Source organism: Chrysochloris asiatica, unplaced genomic scaffold (genome assembly GCF_000296735.1).
Source record: "Chrysochloris asiatica unplaced genomic scaffold, ChrAsi1.0 scaffold00006, whole genome shotgun sequence".
Taxonomy (NCBI): domain Eukaryota; kingdom Metazoa; phylum Chordata; class Mammalia; order Afrosoricida; family Chrysochloridae; genus Chrysochloris; species Chrysochloris asiatica.
Genome location: NW_006408524.1, coordinates 14238014 through 14260813, shown reverse-complemented (window position 1 = coordinate 14260813; position 22800 = coordinate 14238014). Strand labels below are relative to the sequence as shown.

General features: G+C 37.4%; 1 protein-coding gene across 3 annotated transcripts in view; it reads left to right on the top strand.

Annotated features, from left to right (window-relative positions):
• Positions 1–22800, top strand: part of SEPT7 (septin 7) — a 121328-nt gene that overhangs the window by 78317 nt on the left and 20211 nt on the right. For all 3 annotated transcript variants that reach the window (XM_006832136.1, XM_006832134.1, XM_006832135.1), the window contains 5 exons: positions 7958–8075; positions 14196–14288; positions 16519–16615; positions 18558–18609; positions 20197–20322. In XM_006832136.1, the coding sequence (XP_006832199.1) occupies positions 7958–8075; positions 14196–14288; positions 16519–16615; positions 18558–18609; positions 20197–20322 (486 nt within the window). The remainder of the gene's footprint in view (positions 1–7957; positions 8076–14195; positions 14289–16518; positions 16616–18557; positions 18610–20196; positions 20323–22800) is intronic.

The following is a 22800-nucleotide window of genomic DNA, read 5'->3' as shown; positions in this document are numbered from 1 at the left end:
AATTCTCTAGTGAAGATTTTCTAGGCTTTTTTGGGGGGGCTAATGCTTTGTTTACATTTCTAAATACACTTTGATAATATGCAGATGTTATCATTTCTTACGTTCCAGAAAGTCAAGTCAAGTGCCTTGAGTATCACAGAAGAACCATTGCTGTGACGTTGGCTCACAAGCTGCTTTTACTTTGATTGATATCCACTTCCACTGCTTGGTAGCCATTGCATTGCTTTTATTATGCTTTGTCTTCAGGATCATACTGCTAAAACTGTATTTCATGGCCTAGTACAGTTCTTCCAAGAAGGAAGTCAGGACCTTGATCCCACTTGTTTAAAACTTCCCTTGAAAGCTCTGCTCTTAACTGTAGTTGATCAGTTTTTCTACCCATCAAGCAGAAATTTTGATCAACTTTAGTTTTTCAACCAAAATTGTGTAAGTTGGAATAATTGAGATGTTTATTGTGTTGGCTGTTGTGTGTGCTGTTAATTGTAAGTTGTCTTCAGTAGGGCCCAGGCAAGATTAATGTTTTCCTGAAAAATTGATGTGTGAATGATCTGCTGCTGTGGGCTTCACCTTCTCATCCCTTCCTAAAATTTCTTAGCCATTTGTAAATGGATTACTTTAGGACATTGTCCCCATAAACTTTTGGTAAAGCACCAGTAATTTTACCGTTCTCCCACTCAAGCATCACAATCAATTTGATGTTTGTTTTTGCATCAATTTTAGCAGAATTTATACTGCTCTGATAGCTCTTTACAAACGTGTCTTACCCTTCTTAGTGCCTCCGACTAGGTCCTGTTCAGACATGCTGTAGCAAGTTAATAGGAGTTTATTTTAGTAAAAAAATTTTTTAATCCAAGCATCTTTTTCATAATATACATTTTCCATGGACTTTTTGAAGACCCTTGGTTGATTTTTTTATATTACTATAAATGTAAAATGTTGGGTAATGAGATAGTCAGTAAGCAAGGCATAGTTAGTGCATGTATGTTAATCACTTACTGTATAATAATCTAGAAATTGTCTTTCCATCATTTAAAAGCAGTCATTTAAAGCAGAATTTGTGGTGAAAAGATTCACTGAAAGAAAGCTAAAGGGTCAGAGAAAAAAATTTTATTCAGAATTTATATTTACGTGTAATTTGAAGGCAGTGTTTAGAAATGATTTTGGATTAACTGTGATCTACTTTTTTCCTTGGTTTAAGCAGGCTTATGCTTTTGTATGAACCTGCTATAATAACTTAATGAGATATTGGTTATTTAAATTTTAGTCATGAGTATAATCTGCAAAGTGAACCAAAACTTTTCAAGATTAAATTACCACAACATTTAAATTTTGTGCTGTATGTCTTGATTGATGAAAAGACGCAAAACTTAAATGTATTTTCAGAGATCACTAGGTTCTTTCATTCTGATCTGAAAAGTCAAGTAAAGACAATGTTTACAAATTGTGTACTGTTATTCCAGCTGTATTTGCTTTCCCATAGTGTTCCCTATTCTCTGAATCCTGGTATCATCTTTCAGGGATTCAAGATATGGAGATTTACAGTAGGCAATCCTAATCCTAATTCTTCATCTTGTCCTACTGTATTCTCACCCCCATCTCTCCGCCAGTCAGCCTCATTACCACTATGAGACATAGTATTGTTCATTTAAGGAACATGAATACCTTATCAGCCCTAGCCCCTCGCCCAACACCAGTACCGATTTTAAGAATCGTGTGTGTGAGAATTGTTGTTGTTGTTGTTAAGTGCCATCGAGTCGGGTCCGACCCATAGCGACCCTGTATAGGGTTTCCGAGGGTGTAAATCTTTATGGGAGTAGAAAGCTTCATCTTTCTCCCGCGGAGCGGCTGGTAGTTTCAAACCGCTGACCTTAAGGTTCGCAGCCCGATTTGTAACCACTACGCTACCAGAGCTCCTTGTGTGAGAATAGCACCTAACAATAGCAAGAACTTTTCCTTAGATACTAGGTGGTAGAATTGATATCAAAATATTATCTAAGTTAGAGTTTTTTTTCTCATTATTTTATAAAGAGGAGGTACTCTTTAGAATGACATTCCTATGCAAAACATTGCCTTTGTCTTCATTTAATCTTGTTGAACTTTATATTTCACAATATAATGCTTAGACACGAAGCCAGTTGGAAAGACTGTCTTAATATGCTTTGTGTAGGTTACACGTCTAAGGAATCTGTTTTAGTAAGGGAATGACTCAGTCAGGTTTGTTTTGTTTTTTAAAGACTTTTCTGATGAACGTTTGACTGGTTGGGAGGAAAACCAGATAGACTCGTATAGTTTCCTCTATGAAAGCTATTAGATGCCTGAACTAGAAGTGGCAAAAAGGGATAAATATATAAATATACTTTTTTGTCGCGAGTCTTGGTTAAATTTTAGAAGTGAGAATGACATAAGGAAGAACTCTACATTTCAGACTTGAATAATTGGGTCCCACTGAGTAATAGGAGTCCTGGTATGGTGCTGTAGGATAGCATTGGACTGCTAACCACAGGGTCAGTGGTTCAAGCACACCAGCTGCTCCTTAGAAACCCTATACAGGGTCACTATGAGTCAAAACCTACTGGACAGCACTTAACTACAACAATTGAGTAACAATTGAGCTATTCACTGAGATTGAAAGCATAGGAGAGGAGGGAAAACTTGGGAGTTCAGGGTGAGCTTTTGGTCAGTGCCTTTGATTGGGTTCGCTAGTGAATCCAAACCAGTGAAGTATATGTGTGTCTGCGAGTGTGTGTGTGTATGAGAGAACTTTGAAATGGTGGTGGGAAAATGGAATGAAAAGATAATGGAAGTTTTCCATGACCTTTTTTGAGCCCCATTGTACATTTATGTTGGCTCACAGACTGTGGAGGCTAACAAATCCCAAAATTGGCAGGCAGTATGGCAGACCACCGTATTCAGCTCCAAGAACCAGAGATCAGATGATGAGCGTTGGATGCACGATCTAGAGTGGTCCAAAAGCTAGAGAGTTTTGCTAGAGCATCTCTAGGTATTTGATTCAGGTCACACCCACAAGGAATTTATTTTCAACTCTAGAACATTTAAAGTAGAAGGTGACAAAGGAGAGACAAAAATGCTTAGACAGTGTTAACAGTTATGTTTTAGTCACTCTCTTCATGGTAGTGATTGAATTGATCAGAACTCATGTTGGGGGATGACTGCATCATAACTGCCAAACCAGACACTCAGGGCCCAGCCAAGTTGACACACACACAGCCTTAGCCATCACAGCTCCTAATAGAATTTTCTACAGTAATAGACTATGGCTTGTCTGAGTTATAAATGAGATCTGTTCCTGTCTGCCTCTTTAAGAATTTGTAGGTAAATCAGAACAGATGTATATAGTTCTTATTTAGCTTTATTTTAGTTAACTTTAGTGCAAGAAAATGCTAGAAACTTTTTCAGTAATGTAAAAAACTGCACATGCCGTAAGTATGTATGTGTATATGTGTATCTATGTTGTTGTTGTTCTTAGGTGCCATCGGGTCGGTACCGACTCATAGTGACCTTATGCACAGCAGAATGAAACATTGCCCAATTCTGGGCCAACCTCACAACATATATATGTATGTATGTATGTATATAAAACTAAAAACTTGAAGAACATACGTGTGTGTATATAAAGGATCTCTGGTGGCTCTGTAGTATAAGCACAGGAGTGCTAACTGCAAGGAGAGCAGTTTAAATCCACCAGCTGCTCTGTAGGAAAAAGATGAGGCTTTCTACTCCCATCATGATTTACAGCTTCTGAAACTCCCTACATGGTTGCAATGAGTCATCGTCGACTCAGTGGCAGTGGTTTTGGTTTTCGTTGGTATATACACACATATGTGGAGGCCTGGTGTAGTGCTGTGGGTTAATGTGCTGGACTGCAAAGTCTATTTGCACTGCAAGGACGGTAGTTCAAGCTCACCAAGCACTCCTTGAAAACCCTCTGCAGTGTCATTATGAGTTGAAACCAACTCATTGGTACTTAACAACAACAACACATACACAAATATAATATGTTGTTGTCAGGTGCCATTGAGTTGGAACTGACTCATAGCGACCGCATGCACAGCAGAATGAAACTATGTCTGATCCTGGGCAAACCTCACTACCACCGCCACACTTGACGCCATCAATGATGCCACTTGGCTGATCCATCTCGTTGGGGGTCTTCTTCTTTTTCTCTGACCCTTCACCTTACCCAGCATGACATCCTTCTCCAGCGACTGTTCTCTGTGGGCAATGTGTCCAAAATATGAGAGACGAAGCCTAGCCATTTTGGCCTCCAAGGAGCACTCTGGTTGCACTTCTTCCAAAACATATCTATTGGTTCTTTTGGCAGTCCATGGCACTTTTAGTATTCTTCTCCAACACCACAACTCAAAGGCTTCAATTCTTCTACGATCTTCCTTATTCACTGTCCAGCTTTCGCATCCACAAATATAATATAGACAGATTTATCTCAAGGAAATGGCTCACATGGTTGTGGAGGATGGCAAGTACAACATTTTGTGGGTCATAGAAGCTGAAGGTTTCACTTGGTTGCAGGAGCTGATGAATTGGCAGGTCAGATGACAGGATGTTTGCTCATGAGGCTGTGGAAGCTGGTGAATCCCCTCTGAATCGGTAGGTCAGACAGTAGGCTGCTAGCTCAAGTCCCAAGAACCAAAGAGCTTTGCTAGAACATCCATATATGTGATTGTTGTTGCTAAGTGCCATCAAGTCAGTTCCTACTCATAGCGACTCTGAATAGGGCTTCTGAGGAGTAGCTGGTGGGTATGAACTGCCAACCTTGTGGCTAGTAGTCTAGTGCATATCCTATAGCACCATACCAGGGCTCGCTCGCTCGCTCGCTCGCTCTCTCTCTCTCTCTCTCTCTCTCTCTCTCTCTCTCTCTCTCTCTCTCTCTCTCTCTCTCTCTCTCTCTCTCTCTCTCTCTCTCTCTCTCTCTCTATATATATATATATATATATGATGGGGCTTCAAAAAGTTAATGGAAAAATGGAATTAAAAGATACTGGAATTTTCCCATTAATTAAAAAAAAAACCCTTTATATATTGGATGCAAGTCACACCCCAAGGACATTCCCTTTATATCTGAGTAAGAGTGGAACTTGAGTCGTATCTTTCTCTAAGACTGTGACTCAGGATATACTCCACACCAATCCTGCTTCATTAACATATAGATATTAGGATTTATAACACATGAAATGGAAGATAATTGCATAAGATTGCAAAATGAAGGACAACCACACAATACTGGAAATCATAACAAGTTGACACATAACTTTACATTAACCATCACAGTCAGAAATTATAATGTGTTTATGGAATGTTCAATCAAGTAGCATATCCACTGGGTAGTTGGACATAGGTCTGGAACTCGAGAGACTCCTTGGCTGGGCATAAAGATTTGGGAGGATTGGCCTATATAGTATAAATGAACTCTTGGTAGTAGATGGTATCTTACAGGGTGTGGAATAAGAAGAGAAGACAACCTAGTAGAGAATTCTGAGAAACAAAGCTCTTCAGGGACTAACATACAGAGAGGAACCTCAAAAGGGAACCTTAAAGGGGAACCGCTTTGTAGGGGAATGTCAGATGCTTCACATTGGGCAGTTTGGAAAAAGTAATGAATACTAAGTCAAATGCTCTGTTGTTGAATTGAGTGGGACTCACGTGGCCCTATGTAGGATTTGTGATACTGCACGTCTTTATGTAGGCAGACAGCCTTATCTTTCTCCTCTGGAGTAGCCGATGGGTTTGAACCAGCACAGTACCTAAGTCACAGTGCCACCAGTGCTCCCTAATGAATGGTGAGCCCCGTAGTATATATGAGTTAGCTGCAGCCTAATGTTTTGGTGGCAAGGAAACATTTGGTGACTTGAAACTGTAATGTCAAAGTGGAGTCAGAGCTAAATTGTAATGGATGTAAAAGGCCTAATGAGGATTCTCCTTTGAACATTTTCTTGAGAATGATAATTGATAGCAAGAATTGAATGTGGGCTTGAAAAAGGTCTGCAAATTTTTTATTTGAAAATTTGAAAAATTGTAAATCACAGGTTCTGAGTAGTAAGTATATATAGGCAGCCCCTAGGTTACAAATGCTTAATACTTCTATTTGCCTTTTAATGATATGTAAATTTGCCTGTACTTTGAAATTGTTTAACCAGCCCTACTTGGAATAAATTCTTCATTATACCCACTTTCACTTGTTTCATATGCAGCTTTTAAAACTTTAAAATTTTCTGGCACTGAAGTAAGGCTAAATCAGAACTGTATGCACGGGTTCCAACATAACCTACAATTTCTTTAAAACAACAATAGGAATGAATCTCATTTAGTATTTTATTGTAGAAAGTTTTATTAGAAGCGGCAGTGGTTACGGTTGTGTATCAACTTTGGCTGAGCCCTGAGTCTCTGGTTTAGCAGTTAGGATGTAGTCACCTCGCATCATGAGTTCTGATCAATGTAATCACTCTCGTGATCATATCTGCTATGATGACCCAGTCAGTTGAAACATCGTTTCCTTGTAGTGTGGTGGTGGTGGTGATGTGCCATGGAGTCGGTTCCGACTCATAGCGACTCTGCACAGGGTTTCCAAAGCTGTAAATCTTTACAGGAGCAGAACGCCTCAGCTTTCTCCCGCAGAACAGCTGGTAGTTTCGAACTGCTGACCTTACAGTTCGCAGCTGGATTCATAACCATTTATGTATGGATGTTATGGCAAAGCTCTCTAGCTTTTTGCTTCCTCTGGATCCGACATCCAGTTCTTAACATCTGAACTCTGGTTCTTAAGACTTAAGCCAGCGATCTGCCATAATCACTGCCCATCTCGGGTTCATCAGCCCCTGCAGATACATGAGTCAGGGAAAACCTCTCACCTAACATCTAACCCATGAACTTGGGACTTACCAGCCTCTACAACTGTGTGAGCTCTTTCCTTGAGATAAATTCCTCTCTCTAAATACAGATGACCAACAAGTAACATCATGATAATGGAGAAAAGATTTAAGTTGACAATACTTCATTTTGCTTGGATCTATAACCAACACTCATGAAAGTAGTAATCAAGAAGTCAAATGATATATTGCAGTAAGCAAATCTGCTGCAAAAGACGTCTTAGAAGTGTTAAAGAAAAAGATGTCTCTTTGAGGACTGAGGTGCACCTGACCCAAGTCATGGTATTTTCAGTTGCCTCATGCATGTTAAAGTTGGATAGTGAATAAGGAAGGCCATAGAAGAACCAGTGCATTTGAATTATGGTGTTAGTGAAGAATATTGAATGTACTACCATTGACTGCCAAAAGCACAAACAAATATGTCTTGGAAATACAGCCATTCTGCTCCTTAGCTGCAAGGATGGCAAAATTTCTTAAACATGTCAGAGGGACCATTCTCTGGAGAAGGACATCATGCTTGGTGAAGTGGAGGGTCAACAAAAAAGAGAAAGACCTTCAGTGAGATGGATTGACATAGTGACAACGTGATGGGGTGGGATCAGGTGGTGTTTTGTTCCATTGTGCATAGGGTTACTATGAATTGGTACTGACTTGACAGTTCCTAGCAACATAACCTGCACTGGTTCTTCTTATCTAGAAAAAAGTCTGTCTGGTTTTTCCACTTCCTCTTTAGAGCTTAAATCCAATGACCAGGTGGTTTAAGGATAGAAGTCAAAACTTTCTTCATCAATCCAGTGCTTCTTGAAGTCCTGTTGTGCCTAATTTTTGCTGGCCCAATATAATCTTAGAGTTTCCGATAAGAAAGTAAAGTTGTTAGTTGCCATTAAGTTGGCTCTGACTGATGCTAATCTCTGTAACAGAACAAAACAGTCCTGTCCTGTGCATCTCCATGATCTTATTCAGTAATTACATTGTATTTAACTTAGCACTGGGAAAGGGAACAGTTTACCCCCAAAATTGATCAATTTAATCATAATGAATATTGTATATTTCAGACTTAAACCACTGGATATTGAGTTTATGAAGCGTTTACATGAAAAAGTGAATATCATCCCTCTTATTGCCAAAGCAGACACACTCACACCAGAGGAGTGCCAACAGTTTAAAAAACAGGTAAGCATTATAAGCGTGAACTCTGGGGATTTTTATATCATTCGTATAATTTTTGTTATTTTCTGCATAGTATTTTGCATTTTCATTTTTCTTACTGCTTTGCTATATTGTTATTTATGCTTTGTTAAACTGATTTGGGTCAAATCAATTATGATTTATAGCAATCCTGTAGAACTGCCCATAGGGTTCTCTAGACTATAATTTTTACAGGAGCAGATAGCCAGATCCTGTCTCCCTCTAGGAGTGGATGGTGGATTCAAACTACCGACCTTGACTTAGCAACTGAACACTTTAACCACGGTGTCACCAGGCCTCCCAGATGTATTAAAAGTAACTTTATTTAAAATGATCTAATGCCTTACTTTTCTTTTCAAAGAAAAAACTCATCTACTGTCATAGTACCCTTGTTAAGTATCGTTGAGTCGATTCTGTCTCATAGCAATCCTGTATAGGGTTTCCAGCGAGCAGCTGATGAGTTTGAACTGGCCAGTCCTGTGGTTTGCAGTTTAGTGTTAATGGACAGCGCCACACCAAGACTCCATAGTACCCTTAACCTTTGGCAATTTATAAAAACATAAATAAGACTGCTTTAGATTATTCTGTGTAGTCCTTCCCTCCCTCCCTTCCTAGTTGCTGAGAATTATTTTCTTACAATAATTTACTTCAGTAGGAGCACTTCTTTCAATGAGTATTATTGTATTTATGACCCCCTCCTCCCCCCACCTGCCCCATTTTGCCATGGTGCTTTCCCAGTAAGAAAGTTCCTAACACTTATTTCACCATAGCTTGCCGGCATTGTGTGTCATTTTTATTTTTACAACTTTTTGAGACTAAATTGATACCAAAGAGTTTCTTTAAGGAGCCCTGGTGGTACTATGTTTAAGCACTTCTCTGAGCACTGAAAGGTTGGCTGTTTGAACCACCATACATACACTCTTTAGGGAAGATAAGCCCTAGCAATCTGCTCCTGTAAAGCTTGCAGCCTAGGGAATCCTAGGGGCAGTTCTGCTCTGTACTGCAGAATTAATATGAGTCAGAATTGATTCGAAAGCACACAACAACAACAGTTACTTTAACTCCTATTTTCACTTTTAGAAAGGCTGAACACTTTTAAAAACTAGTTGAATTTGTCTTTGTGGACTAGTAGTACAAATAGTTCCTTACTTAATGATAGTTTCATTCCAAGAAATACATTGTAATTGAAGTTCCTTTTTTTAAAAAAAAAGTTTTCAGTGTTAATGTTATTTTTATAGATCCAGTCTTTATTTGTTTTTTTTTTTTGAGTTGGAAACATTAGTTATAAACACTGGACTGCTAACAGCAAGGTCAGCAGTTCAAACCTACCAGCCACTCATCAGAAAACCTATAGAGTCGCTCTGAGTTGGAACTCACTCAATGGCACTGTACAACAACAAATATCTTTGTGCATATATGTACATTTAAAAAACTACACAGCTCATTAAGAATTTACTCCAATGATAAAGAAGAGTTACACAATATTGACATTTTGTAAGTTGAGGTAATAGCTCCATTTTTTGGAAGGTTCTAAGTCATCTGGGTCATTCCTGGGAATGGCACTTCTGGTGTATGGGCCTTTTCTGTTATTCTTCATGTATTTCATTGTAACCCGTTACTGCTTCATGACTTGCCCATCAACTTTAGCCAGGTGATCAGTATTTGGGTCCATTTTTTTAAGCAACCAAAGCCCCTGATAATGTTTAGAAAATGAAATCTATACTGCAGTGGTTTAAACAGTTAAGTCATAACATTGAACATATGTGAGTGAACATTTCAGAATGACAACATCAGCAAATTAGGCACTACACCATAGTAGGTAATGCGTATGAGGGTAAGTAAAAAACTTCCTACAAAATCATGGGAATCTATATCAAGCAAAAATCAGAATGCAACTATTGTTTCTCAACATATCCTCAGTCTAGGTCTATCCACTGTTGAAGGCCATGTTTCTCTTTCTCTAACCCATCACCAGAGAATTCTGTACTTTTTGATTTACATCACCTCAAAATGCTAATTTTGGCATCCTTGAGGGACTCAAATCACATTCTTTCCAAATATTCTCAGTGTTAGGGACAAGTCTGAAGGGAGGAAATCAGGGCCATGGTTTGGATGAGATAAGGTTTCCCAACAAAATTCTATAGGACAACACTATCTAAAGTTGAAGAATGATCAGGTGCATTGTTGTGATGGGAAAAATTTCTCAGTGCAACTTGGACTTTTTCTCACCAATGCAGTTTTCCCATTTTCTTAAAACTTCTTCAGAATGTTGCTGGTGTTAAGTGCCATTGAGTCAATTCCGACTCATATCAAATCAACACTGTCTAGAGTTTCCAAGGAGAGGCTGTGGGGTTTGAGCCACTGACCATGTAGTTCAAGCTGACCTTGTGATCCAGTGCATTATCCTGCAATGCCACACCAGGACTCCACAGAAAGCCTCATGTTTTCCCCACAGTGCAGCTGGCGGATTCAAACTGGTGACTGTAGGTTTATTAAGCCCATCTTATAATCCACCACTCTACCAGGGATCCTTTCTTTAGAATAAGCCCCTTTTACCACCCTGTGTTGTTTGGTAGTATCTATCAAGTTTACCCCTTTGGAATCCCAAACAGCAGTCACCATAGCCTTCTGAGCAGACCTCTATGCCTTATAAATATAACTGATCTGGTAGATCCCCTCAGAAGTCACTGATTTGATTGGGTCTTGGTTTCTGGATTGTATTGGACTGCCCAAAGAACAAACAGGTCTATGTTGGAAGAAGTACAGCCAGAATGCTCCTTGGAAACTAGGATGGCCAGAATTCATCTCTTAGATTTCAGACATATTATCAGCAGGGACCAGTCCCTGGAGAAGGATATCATTGCTTATTAAGTGTAGGGTCGGAGAAAAAGAGGAAGACCCCCAATGAGATGGATTGGTACAGTGGCGGCAGCAATGGGCTCAGGTGTAGCAATGATTGTGAGTGAGGTTGGTGTGGGACCATGGGACCGGGCAGTGGTTCATTCTTTTGTGCATAGGGATGCTATGAGTTGATACCAGCTGGATGACACCTAGCAACAACAATAATAAATATTGTCAAATTGAAGACTTATCCATAGTTATGATTCATGCCATAAAAGCATCTTCACTAACTTCAGTCTTGCTTAAGAGACTGATGGAGCTATCCGCTCTTTGAGCTAGCTGACCTTTACACAACACTTTTGACACTCATTGAGCCCAGAGCTTGCCAAAACCAAGACGTTCTCTTAAATTGAAAATGGCTGAGTCCCCAACTTGAGCAGCTATGGCATCAGTGATATTTCTATAGTCTTCCGCTTTACACCCTCGGAAACCCTGTACAGGGTCGCTATGGGTCGGAACCGACTCGACAGCACTTAACAACAACAACAACCAACTTCTGCACTTCAGCCACAGTGTTTTTTATTTGTCAGAGTTATTGGTCTTCCCCTCTTCTTTTATCTTTGAGGTCTTCCCAATCTTCCTTAAAGTACATGCTCAGTCTAAAAATGTTATTTGTGGGACAGCATTTCCATAAACTTGTTGCAAAGTTTCTGTGATTTTGGAAGGTGTCCACTTGAGTTTTGTAAAAAAAAATTGACATAAACTCTGACTCTGAAGTTATTTTTTTCCGTGGTACAATAGTTTTTCTATTTCTTTTTTTAAAAAGACACCCACACTGACTAAGGTCATGGGTGTGGACCTGTAGGCAAGGTGGCAGTTCAAATTCACCAGCTGCTCTTCAGAAACCCTATGCAGGGTCACTGTGAATCTGAACTGACTGAGTATCACTTAACAACAACTAAGGAGTCCTGATGTAGCACTGTAGCATAAGCACTGGACTGTTAACTGCAAAGTCGTAGGTTCAAACCGACAAGCCACTCCTTAGAAACCCTGTACAGGGTTGTATGAGTTGGACCCAACTGAACAGCTCTTAACTAAGCAGAGACAAGTGTATTACTGAGAGAACTTGTCTGTAGCTGTCTACTAATCACAGAGACTTGTTTAAACACATTTTGTTTGGAATAAACCCGTGTTATGTGTGAATTGGAACCTAATGATAGGATGTACCAGGAAAAAAACAACCAGAAGCAGATAGTTGTAAGTTCAGTTCATTTGTAGGTAAAGACACTGTTAGTCAGGGTCTGTCTGCACTTGGTATTGCTTTTGTGTATGTATATAGGTTCTTTTCATTTTGAATATTCAGATACTTCTCGATTTCGCAAGTACTTTTTCTCCTTTGCTTCATATATTTTAAGTTTGTTTTCATTGTATAAAAGTTCATAATAATATAATTGAATTTACTCATAACTTTTATCCTCTGCAATCTCATTGATTGTCTTAATTGACTTTGGATAGCTGAATTACTGTAGCTTGCTTCATTTATAATTTATTTAGTCATTTATGTACACAAAAAAGAATATATATAGATTAAGCTTTATAATCACTTGCCTCAACAGTATTAATTTAAATAATGACTCATTTGCCTCATCTTGTTGGGTTTGGTTTGTTTTGTGTTATGTTTTATGAAATGTAGGAACAATTTCTGGAACCTTTCTCCTGTGCCAGTAGTCTGTTTTTTATTTTAGACCAGTGTTATATCTTAAATTACTTAAGTACTGTGTAATATTTTAAAAATAGGTTTTTAGGATTAATTATCTCAGTAACACTGTTAGAGAAACAAAACCTTACTGTTGTCTGTTTTGAAGTTGTGTTAAATCCATTTAAATTTTGAAAATTAGTACATATTATTTTTACTATATTTAATATTCCTGCAAGGGTATATTTTTCTTAATGATTCTCCATTTATTCACTCATTTTTATTTTGTTAAATGTTGTTTATAAATTTCAAATATTAATCATATTTGTTCACTTCTACTGAATTTATTTAAATCAATAAAATTAATATTAAAATAATTATCTACATGATAGAATAACTAAAATTTATTGAGGATTTACTATCCAGTCAATATTAAATGTGCAAACTCATTTCAGGCTAAGAATGGCCTATAAGGTCAATTAGTATCTCTGTTATGTACATGAGGAGAAGACAGACACAGGATGGTTAAGTACCTTGCCTGGGGTTCCGTGGCTAGTGATTAGCAGAACCAGGGTTTGACCCATAGGCAGTATAGAACCAAGGTCTTTGTCTACCTACTTTTTTACTTCATCTGAAGCCAGTTATTTCAGGTTCTTCTGAATAGTTCTTTCAACATATTCGTAACTCCTGTGTGCCTAAATTTGTACTACTGACTTGGAGACAAAAAAGCGGTGATCATTTCAAATGACTCATTTGTACATTTTCTATTTATTATGCATATAGCAGTGATTCCTAACCAAGAGTGTCTATCAGAATCACTTAGAAAATGACTCTTATTGCTGTCAGTTGGTTCTGTAGATTAAGATGGGACTTTGATGTATGTTATGTGGAAGATGTTTGTGCATGCCTCTCTACTATAGAACCTCTCAGAACCACTGCTTTTAGAGCTAGCTATTGCTCTTGCTTTTTTTCTTCTAGTTTATTGGCCTCTTCAATATTTATTCTTAAGTTGTTTGTGATGCAAAGTGTATGTATAACATACCCCCATTCTAAAAGATCTGTGGCTCTGTTTTTCCCAGTAGACATCTTTACTTCTATTTATAGTACAGTAGTACAGTTACCATATAACACATTTGTTTGGGTCCTTGCTTCAGGGGGACCCCTACTCTAAGAGTAGAGTCAAAATAAGACAGTTGATTAGAGTTCTATCTAGAGAAAGAACTCAGTTATTGAAAATAAATGATCAAAGTCATAATAGTAGAAATCAACTAGAAAAAGCGTTTTTATGGAATCATATCTTGTCTTTAGAGATCGTTTGATATAGTAATTTTGTGAGTGTACTTAACTAATAGCTGGATTTTGAGAATGATATTTATATGTCAACTTTATTTGTTGACATGAAAGTAAAATACCAGCATAGTACTTTGATTATAATTTTGCATCTTTGGAAAACATTAAAGGACCTAGAACAGAAGACCCATAGTAGGGATTCAAGAATAATGTAGTAAAAGTAAGACTATACTGCAGATTATATGTTTGCTCATTTGCTAACTTCATCTTCCTTTTAGATAATGAAAGAAATTCAAGAACATAAAATTAAAATATATGAGTTTCCAGAAACAGATGATGAAGAAGAAAATAAGCTTGTTAAAAAGATAAAGGTAAGCTCATACCCATACGTATACTAAAATATCTGGGGCCTTAAAAATATAATATCCATTGGCAAGACCAAATATTATAAATAGTGGACTTCCAAAATGAGTAGGGAGATTATTTAGTGTTGAACTTTGTCAAATTAACTTTGTTGATAAGCTATTATATGAAATAAGGCACTGTATGGAACAGAGAGATGATTAACACAATTCCTCTAATCAAATTACTTTAATTGTATTATGTAATTTTCCTCGTTGAAACTCAAGACATGAAGGGAGAACAGTTTTTCTTACAGTACTGGTCTGGTGCTCTAGGATAAGTGCTGGACTGCTAACCTCAAGGCTGGCCGGTCAAACCCACCAGCCACTTCTCATAAACCCTATGCAGGGTCACTATGAGTCAGAGCCAACTTTAGAGGACTTAACTACAACAGCTATATGTATGCCTAATTTAAAAAAAAAAAAAAAAATTTTTTTTTTTTTTGCATGCACGTACACACACACACATACACACACACACACACTTCTTAAGTGCCTTTGAGTTGGTTCTGACTCATAGTGACTGTATATACATTTATTACATACTATTGTTGTATGTGGGGCTCTGGTGACATATAGTAGGTTACACATTGGGCTGCTAACTTGCAAGGTTAGCAGTTCAAATCCATCAGCTATTCTACGGAAGAAAGAGGAGACCTTCTGATCCTATAAAAAGATTTACAGCCTCAGAAGCTCTGTATAGGATCACTGTGAGTTGGAACTGACTCGATGGCACACAACCACCACCACCATGTATATAATTTATTGAAGTCCTGGTATGGCGTTGCAGGGTAAATACACTGGACCACAAGGTTTGTTTGAACCACAGTGTCAGCAGTTCAGAGCCACCAGCCAGAAACCCTACACAGGGTTACTATGAGTTAGAATCAACTCGAGGGCACGTAACAGCACCATAAGAGGGTGAGTCAAAAATGATCAAAACTCTGGTTATATTAAAACAGCCATCCATGTCCACAGCTGATGACAGCATTGAGTGTGCAAGTGAAATGATTCTGTTGAATAGACGAGTGTCAGTGGATTATGTAGCAAGTCAGCCAGGGCTTTGCCTATGAAATAATTCATGACAGACTTGGGTTTTGAAAAGTTTGTGCGAGATAGGTACCAAAACAACTAATGAAAGAGTAAACAGACGTGTTTGGACATCTACAAACAAAATTTGGACTGATACATGAAGGAAGGTAAAAATTTCTTTTAAAAAAATATTGTTACTGGTGACAAGAAATGGATTCATCACTGTGAGCCTGGCAGAATATGGAATGGAAACATCCTCAATCGCTGACCAAGAAAAAGTTTCTAAGTCAACCATCAGCTGGAAAATGAATGTGTACAGTTTTCTGGGATTTTCAAGGGCCAGATTAGAACTCTTATCAGGAAAAAGGTTCAACAATCAACAGTACTCAATACAGAGAGATACTCACTGAGGAGCTGGAATCTAAACTTCAGATTAAATGTAAAGGACTATTGTCCAAAAGGAACTCTGGTAACGTAGTAGTTATGAATCGGGCTGCTAACCTCAGGGTCAGCAATTCGAAACTACCTGCTGTTTTGCTGGAGAAAGATGAGGCTTTCTGCTCCCGTAAAGATGTACAGCCTCGGAAACCCTGTACAGGGTTACTATGAGTCGGAACCGACTCCATGGCACATAGCAACAACACTATCCAAGGGCTTTGTGATCCTTGCATGACAATGTACATCTACACACTTGTGTCCACACTGCTGACAGTCTGCAAAAACATCATTTTGAGTTGTTAAAGCATCTTTCTTATAGTGTTAAGCATCTTTCCTATAGTCTTAGATTTTGCTCCATCATACATGTACTTGTTTGTTCCCTTGAAAGCAGCCCTTTGAAGATGAAGATTCACCTCTGATGAAGTGAAGATAGCACGGTGCATTCATGGCTCACAGCTCACCCTAAAACATTTTTTTAATAAGAGAATATGAAAGCTTGTTGACAGATGGACAAAGTGTATTGAAAAGCAAGGAGATTGTTTCAAAAAATGATAGGTTTCTCTTTTTAAAAAGTTGATTAAAAAGAAATTCTATAGCCAAAGCGCAGATAATTTTTGACTTATCCTCATATAATTTATTTATTCTAACTTGTTGAATTATGTAACTTCTTTACTCTCAGATTTTCAAGGACAACAGGGATGTATTTGAATAAGTGTTCTTTGTTTTGTAGGACCGTTTACCTCTTGCTGTGGTAGGTAGTAATACTATCATTGAAGTTAATGGCAAAAGAGTCAGAGGAAGGCAGTATCCCTGGGGTGTTGCTGAAGGTAAGGTTTTCTTCAGTGAATGACTTCCTATACAAGATCATAAAATATGATTATAAATTTGTATTTGTAATAAGTGGTACAGTGTGTATACTGCTTGTATGTGGCGCTATAGGATAAGCACTTGACCATAAAGTCGGTTTGAGCCGCTCCTTGGAAAAACCCTCTACAGGGCCGCTAGGAGTGGAAACTGACTGAAGGGCATGTGGCAACAGCACCTAATTTCAGGGATACTTCTCATTTCAGTTTTATTTCCTCTTAATTACACTCCTTTTTCTCTAACCTTGTGTCTATTAAGTTAAGCAAATATGTGCTAAATTCCCCTGTCCACCATTGTGATGTTATTAAGTCTATTCCTGTTTTTTTTTTTGTTTGTTTGTTTGTTTTGGTCCAAGAACATACTTACATAGTACAGAGTTTCTATACCTGGAGCCCAAGTATTGCTTCCAGAGGAACTAATGAACCTTCTGAAATAGAAAATAATTTTGGAGAGAAGACCTACTTCTTTTAGCCAACTCTCCGATGGATATGGGACTATCAGAAATAATCATGAACCACTTTTTAAAATTTTAAGAACAGCTTTTCACAGCTTAGTTACACCATTCAGGATCGCCTTTCCTCAGGACTAGTCACCTTGTTTTAACCTCAAATCTTAGAAATAAAAACATTATTAAGGGATCCTCATTACTAATTTCATAGGAAACTTTAATCACTAGTAAATACTACTTAGTACTAACATTTTAGTAATGTAAGGAATTATAGGAATATAAGTAATGAATACTAAGTAATTATCTTAGTAATAACATCAAATCTTAGAAGTCTTCTTGATAAGAAGAGTGTTTCACCAAATTTGTGTGTGTTATGTTGGCTTGGAGTTATGGTGTGGCGCTGCAAGTTAGTGCGCCAGACTGCAAAGCCGTTTGAACTGCAAGCTTGGTAGTTCAAGCTCACCAGCTGCTTCTCGGAAACCTTATACAGGGTTGCTGTGGGTCGGAACTGACTTGACAGCACTTCATAACAACAACATGTTGGCTTAACATAATAGCTAATCTCATGTTTTACAATAACTTGAAACCAAGGTTGATTCATGATAGTTTTAACCTGTTACTACTTTGAACAACTATATATTGTTTAGGATACTGTTCCAGGTTACTGACTTATCACTGGCTTTCCCCACCTATGATCCTGTACTTGTTCCTAGCTCTGTCTCATAACCAGTCAACCTTCAGTTGCTGAGATAATGCTTGAGAACATTTACCCTCTCTGTTTCTCTCCTTAGAAACAGGTACTGGAGAAATTGCTTTGTAATTCTTCTTTGTGGTAAAGTCCTCCCTCTCCAGGAGTGTACCTGTTAGTGATACATTTTAAAAAAATAAGGAATCTCAAAGCTTTTGGCTTACTTTTTTTGTTGTTACCTTTGGGAAGGTTTCCTAAAGTGATTTCCTGCTTATTCCTACCCCTGACTTTTTTAAGTGTTGATTTTTTTCTTATAGAATGAATATATTCTTTGTTTTTGTTTTTTTTTTCTCTCAATACCAATATATTTTCAGCCTTTGAGAATTTTTCAGTGTGGAGCAGCTTGCTTTTGGAGTAATTTTTGACAAATAATTTTCCCCATTGTTCACCTTGGTGGTAGCAATGTAGCAGCTTGAGATAAATACTACTAAACAGGAAAAATGTCCTTTCCCTTTAAAATTTCAAGTGTTTGTTCCTAGAGAGCTCATTTGTTAGGGTTGCTGTTTTAACCACTGAGGATTAGACTCCAGTAACAAATGTTACAGTTCACCTTCCTGACATGACCTTAAATTAATTACTGTGTTACAGTGTTAAACCATAATGAACCAAGTTTGTATAGTCCTTCATTGTCATCCCCAATTTCCTGTGAAATCTTTGAGAAGATGAGGTTTAGCAAAATAAATATATATGGTCTGTTTTTTTCTCATAGTTGAAAACGGTGAACATTGTGATTTTACAATTCTAAGAAATATGTTGATAAGGTAAGTGTGCAATAATGACAAAAGTGTCATTTTCCCTCTACATAATATTAGAGTTGGATAGATTTACTTTTGTCTTCTATAAATGTTTTCTTGTTTGTTGCTCTCAACTGAGCTCTGATTCGTGGCAGCCTTAGGTATAACAGAACACAATGTTGCCTGGTCCTGTACCATATTCTCTACTGAAATGGATGCTATTGCTCTTGCTTAATGTGAAGGGCTGGAAAACTGTAGAAATGAAGGCTGGTTTTTTAGTCCAGAGCTAGACTGGTAATTTGAGTATTTTCCTGTACAGGAACAATGCACCTCAGTGTTTTCATGTAAAGAAGCATTCCTTCCTTTCCCCACCTCACACCCTTCTCCTACTGTAACTCCCATCTCTCATCTTGCTTCTCCGGGCCTCCACACGTTAATCAGCTGGATGGCTATTTTAAATTTAGATCTATTCATTTCAAGTGAAGGGGGAAATTTTAGAAGAGTCAAACTGCTACCTCAGGAAATACACTAGAGATGATAGGGAATTATAAAGGTGAGGAGATTGGCATGTAATTGGTCTTTATTCAGAGGAACTCACAGCATAAGCTTTGATTATTAGGTTGATAAGGGTTAATTTAGCAGTTGGGGTCGCCAGGCCTCAAGCAGTGGGAGAAGAGCAAAGTATTTAAAGCGGGGGGGGGGGTCTTGGTTTTAGGTTCTGTTACTATTTCTTTTCTGTACCATTCTTAATTTGTGACCTCAAGAGGACTAATAATGCCATCTCTTACAACAGTATATATGTACAGAATGTTAATAAATATGAAAGTTGCCATTATCTTACTCAGATTTTATTATTTTCCTCAATTTCAAATCTATGATGTTTGCCCAGTGCTTGAACACATGGTACTCCATAACTATTTCTTATGTATTTTCAAAATGTATAATCAATGCTTACGTATGTAAACATGTACGTAAATACTAAAACATTATGTAAGACAAGACTAGTTACTGAGCCAGAGACTAGACTTTGAATGTTTGAGTGCATAGCCTTGCTGTTGGTGCTAGTATAATAAAGCCTACAGGAAGCTTTCATGTACAGCAGAGCAATAAGACGCTCATGCATGTATACAGGTTATGGATTATATCCCATAGGGCAGAAATGCGCAGTGTGATTGATCCTTAAGTATACATACTAAAGGAAATCATACGAGTTGGTCAAGTAGGAAAGATTTGTGAAAAAAGCTGTTGTAGCTTGGATTAAGATAAATGCAATAATTGAATGATGTTTTTTCCTATTTGACCAACTCCATAATATCATCACTACTCTGAATTCCTTTAATACATTTAAATTGGTTGTATCTACAGATGTGTGACCCACAGATGCAAAACCTATGATACAGAGTGTTGATTGTATACTATTAAAAATATTCTTCTGTGGAAAGGTCATCCTTCAGTGGGGAAAAAAAAAGATACATTGTATCTTGCTCGGCTTTTACTGGAGATGAAAATTGATAAATGCCACCTTCCTTAGGAATTCTCTTTTGCTCATTTAAGTATTAAGATTTTCCACTTTTCAATAGACGCAAACTTATGATACTTATTTATAAATAACAGGACACATATGCAAGACTTGAAAGATGTCACTAATAATGTACACTATGAGAACTACAGAAGCAGAAAGCTGGCAGCTGTGACTTATAATGGAGTTGACAACAACAAAAATAAAGGACAGCTTACAAAGTAAGTATATATTTGTTCCCTTCCAGAGTTGTTGTTGTTGTTGTTAAGTACTGTCGAGTCTGTTCCGACTCATAGTGACCCTGCACAGGGTTTCCAAGGCTGCAAATCTTTAAGGGAGCAGAAAGCCTCATCTTTCTCCCACGAAACAGCTGGTAGTTTCAAACTGCCGACCTTGAGGTTAGCAGCCCGATTCGTAACCACTACACTACCAGAGCTCCTTCCAGAGTAGGTGGTGGTAAATGATTATATTAAATTACAGTTTCATTGGATTCCTCCTGGCTATCATTGGATTCCTCCTGGCTACTCAAGAGAATTTAGATACTGTTGCTGATTTGCAACAGCAGAAATTTATATTGTTGAGTTTTGTTTAGGCAGTTTTATACTTTACTGTTTAATAGTTTGAAGAAATTGTTTTATATTTCTTGTTTCTTAAGTGAAAGAATCATTTATTCTCTTCAAGTCAATTGCCTTCTCTTTATCATCTACTCAACACACATCCTCAATTAGAAAACAAGTAGCTATTTTGACATCACAGCATTTAAGTATGTAGATTTTTGTGTTTTTTTAAAGGATGAGAAGAAAGTTAATATCAGAATCTCTTCACTCATTTACCATGAAGGTATTTTATTTCTTGAATTCATTTTCTTTAAGGAGACAAACATAGAGCTATTTTTATGTCTTCCATTTTGATAGAACTTATACTAAATATTATATAGAAGGAACAGGACCAAGCAAGGATAGCATTGAGTTAAGTGTAGTCCTTCTTCACTCCTGTTACACATTTCCAGGGAGTAGCTGCAAGCTGGTTTTCTTCTGTCGCTTGTTAAGAGTGATGTAACTGTGAGTGCTGGCTCTTGCTACAAAGCTTGTATTTCAGGCTGTGGAGACTTCATGACAAGGCAGGAAAAAGAGACATGTCAGGAGGCTGCTGAAGTAGCTGGGAAGGTTCTTGATCACCATGTCTAGTTTGGATTCTTAATGATCATAAATATTATGTAACCCACTTTCACAATGCACACTAGTAGGTAGGTATTTATTGACAGAGGGGTATCCTCAAAGATCATTTATATAAATAGTGAAAAAACTAGTTCTCAAAGTAAGAAACTGTTCAATAAGTTTTTAAGATACTGGTCAACATTTCTTATAATATAATGTACCTGAAAAGTGCCCTCTTTTTCTTGGTTCAGAAGAAAGCACAAAACACAATACTCATTGCCTAAATTGCAAGCAAGTTCACTTTTAAAACTGACCTAAGCTTTAGCTTTCCCTTTAATTTTCTGATGACATTTAGATCATAGACTTTTAACCAACCTCCTCTGAATTTCTCTTTATTCGATGACTGTGTTTTTATGTAGGTCTTGTGGCCCTGTGGGTTACTGTGTTGGGCTGCAAAGTCGGTTTGAACCTCCAGGTTGGTAGTTCAAGCTCACCAGTCACTTCTCAGAAACCCTATACAGGGTCAGAACAGACTTGACGGCACTTAACAACAACAACATTGATACATTCTTAGGGTTTGTGTTTTGAAGGACCCCCTCGGGGTTGTCTGTTGGGAAGAGATTGTGATTAAGCCCCCTAGGTGGTTCTGATCGAGGTGATCAGTAGTTCTCTCTCTGTCAGCATCCCTCATCTGGGTGGAAAGTGACACAGGCTCAGCACATGAGAAGCAGGTCAGCCTCTGTACGGTTTCCATTTAGCAAAGTTTGTATTGAGCTACTTGAATATTTAGCACAGAGTGTAAGGACCTATCATAATGAATGTTCTTAATATAACCGTAATCTAGTTTAAATACATTTTCATTAGTTGATAGACTTTTTAACTGTTTAAAAGAAAAGCATAACTTAAGTTACTGATATTTCATAACATGTTAAAGATGCAAATGTAGTTAACTACATATTTTTCATTTAATTGATTTAAAAAAAAATTTGTGTATGTCCTAGGTATACAGAATTGTTTGTTACCATATTTCAAAAATAAAGTTTTTAAAATAATAGTATTAAAATATCACTGCTATTGGATAATGAGTAAGGTATTTCAGAAAAATAGTAAATAATACAATATCATTAAAAATTCTGCATATATAAAATGTTATTATTTGGCTATTTGAATTAGTTTTTAGCCCTGGTAAAAACATAAAAAGTAGAATTCTACTGTAAATGAATTTCTTAATATGGTGAATCATGGTCAAAATTTGCCTATGTAATAATAAAAAAGATAAATTTATACTTAAATAAAAAGCAAATTGTCCCTGTATGTATCATTTTGTTTTATTAATAGAAAGTAGAGAAATAAACATTTTTAAAGACTAAACCAATTAAGAAATAGCTACAATTAGAATAAATATTGGATATGATTTGATGTAAAAAAAAAAAAAAACCCTCCGAGGTTCGGAGGGTTTATAGCTGGGGAATTTGCAGGAGAATCCAGAAATTCATTATTTTCTGGATCAAGACACTCAGCTGTTCCAGGAGCCGCCATCTT